The following is a 2,500-nucleotide window of genomic DNA, read 5'->3' as shown; positions in this document are numbered from 1 at the left end:
GACTCCATTCCAAGAACACACTCGGTAAAATTAGTAAGAAAACATCCTCATCCCTGGTATATAGACCACTGCTTGGTTGACCATGCCTTCAAAGTCAGAGTCGTACATGTACTTGTTAGGAAGATTTGTGTTGGCCTCAACTAAAAGAACAAAGCTGGATTACACGGAGGAGCTGGGAGCTCCAAACAGACGATGGAATCATGCAATCAGAGGAGGATCCAGAAGAACATGCTGATGAACTCAATGCCAGTGAGACGAATGAGACAAGCTGGACATGGGTAATACGCGGTGTCTGCTTCTGCAAGTAGAGAACATTGTGACTATGTCCCACCAGCTTAAAGCTGAAGGCTATAAATACATTGCAGTGTATGCATTTTGATGCACTGGCAGTAAGCAAAAAGAAATATCCAAATTCTTCATTAAGCAACACAATTAACCACACAAGGCAGACAAGCTGTTTTAAAAAGTCATCAGTTCTTTCATCAGTGTTGCCTTTACAGCTGGAAGAATGCAAGTCCAACACCTGACAAGGTTCTTCAGGTGGTATGATATACAGATTTACTGCCAAATGGTGTGCACTGAAACAAGGTCACTGTCACAATAATAATCAATACAGGTTTAGAAAGCTCTGAAATTACATGCTTCAGTTGGGCTGCAGCATAAATCATGTGAGTTTTTCTGTGTATGAGGGATGGGAGCAGTAAGACACGTAAACAATTGCTATTAAGAATCTATTAGCACTAAAATCAGCTGCTGAATAAGTTATTCTGACAAAAGAGTAATAAACACTGCTGTGTTGCTTGAAGAATTCGAACAGTGTGGCTCCACATATCAGCTACAAAACTAATGCAGTGTGTTTCCACCTTCAAGCTGCATCATGAGGAGGGTGTCTTTAAACCAGAAGATCACTTTAGACTACTGTAGAACTGCTTAAAGAAACAAGCAGGCATGTTTACAGCAAATTTAATAATGGCTACATTTTCATTTTGGCCAAAGTATTTGTACGTGTGAGCTGTTCAGGTAATAGTTAAAATACTGGCTTTAAAATATATCACAGAATAATCAACTGAACTAAAGTAACTATTATTATAACTTTCACTTCTATAACTACTGTTATTAAACATTATTGTTAAACATTCTTTTTCTACACTGTTAATTGACTCTGCTCACCATGTGACAAAGGTCTCATGCAGGGCTGATAGAGTATTGTGGGGGGTGGAATGTGTGCTGGGGCAGCTGAAGAGCACAGTTTCCACAGTCAGTGTAATAGAAGCTATAGTTTAAGAGCCCTAGAAGATTCTGGACTCCTCACGTTACACAGGGATTTTCCTAACATACTTGCTGACCTTGCCAGTCAGTCACACTTGAGCTGAAACAATAAATAAGCATATCAGACCCGGTTAACCACTGTGATCCAATATTGATCAGACATGTAACCAGGAAACAGTTCCAGTGCGCAGGTCTCGAGGTTGTGCGGGTTGAGGTTTCGAGGTTGTGCGGGTTAAGGTTTCGAGGTTTTGCGGGTTAAGGTCTCGAGGTTGTGCTGGTTGAGGTCTCGAGGTTGTGCGGGTTGAGGTCTCGAGGTTGTGTGGGTTGAGGTCTCGAGGTTGTGCGGGTTGAGGTCTCGAGGTTGTGCGGGTTGAGGTCTCGAGGTTGTGTGGGTTGAGGTCTCGAGGTTGTGCGGGTTATGGTCTCGAGGTTGTGCGGGTTATGGTCTCGAGGTTGTGTGGATTGAGGTCTCGAGGTTGTGTGGGTTGAGGTCTCGAGATTGTGTGGGTTGAGGTCTCGAGGTTGTGCGGGTTGAGGTCTCGAGAATGTGCGGGTTGAGGTCTCGAGATTGTGCGGGTTGAGGTCTCGAGGTTGTGTGGGTTGAGGTCTCGAGGTTGTGCGGGTTGAGGTCTCGAGATTGTGCGGGTTGAGGTCTCGAGGTTGTGTGGGTTGAGGTCTCGAGGTTGTGTGGGTTGAGGTCTCGAGGTTGTGCGGGTTGAGGTCTCGAGGTTGTGCGGGTTGAGGTCTCGAGGTTGTGTGGGTTGAGGTCTCGAGGTTGTGTGGGTTGAGGTCTCGAGGTTGTGCGGGTTGAGGTCTCGAGGTTGTGCGGGTTGAGGTCTCGAGGTTGTGCGGGTTGAGGTCTCGAGGTTGTGTGGGTTGAGGTCTCGAGGTTGTGTGGGTTGAGGTCTCGAGGTTGTGCGGGTTGAGGTCTCGAGGTTGTGTGGGTTGAGGTCTCGAGATTGTGCGGGTTGAGGTCTCGAGGTTGTGCGGGTTGAGGTCTCGAGATTGTGCGGGTTGAGGTCTCGAGATTGTGCGGGTTGAGGTCTCGAGGTTGTGTGGGTTGAGGTCTCGAGGTTGTGCTGGTTGAGGTCTCGAGGTTGTGCGGGTTGAGGTCTCGAGGTTGTGTGGGTTGAGGTCTCGAGGTTGTGTGGGTTGAGGTCTCGAGGTTGTGTGGGTTGAGGTCTCGAGGTTGTGCGGGTTGAGGTCTCGAGGTTGTGTGGGTTGAGGTCTC

The 2,500-nt window shown here is 47.2% G+C and overlaps 1 protein-coding gene across 2 annotated transcripts in view; it reads left to right on the top strand.

Moving 5' to 3' along the window:
- The first annotated feature begins 84 nt into the window (after positions 1 to 84).
- Positions 85 to 2,500, top strand: part of lpin1 (lipin 1) — a 43,691-nt gene continuing 41,275 nt past the window's right edge. For both annotated transcript variants that reach the window (XM_017720314.2, XM_037541929.1), the window contains exon 1: positions 85 to 278. In XM_017720314.2, coding sequence (XP_017575803.1) covers positions 201 to 278 — 78 coding nt within the window. In that variant the 5' untranslated portion in view covers positions 85 to 200. The remainder of the gene's footprint in view (positions 279 to 2,500) is intronic.

The sequence above is a fragment of the Pygocentrus nattereri genome, chromosome 10 (assembly GCF_015220715.1).
Source record: "Pygocentrus nattereri isolate fPygNat1 chromosome 10, fPygNat1.pri, whole genome shotgun sequence".
Taxonomy (NCBI): Eukaryota; Metazoa; Chordata; class Actinopteri; order Characiformes; family Serrasalmidae; genus Pygocentrus; species Pygocentrus nattereri.
Note: the sequence above shows the minus strand (reverse complement) of the source record. Positions and strands in the feature narration are given on the sequence as shown.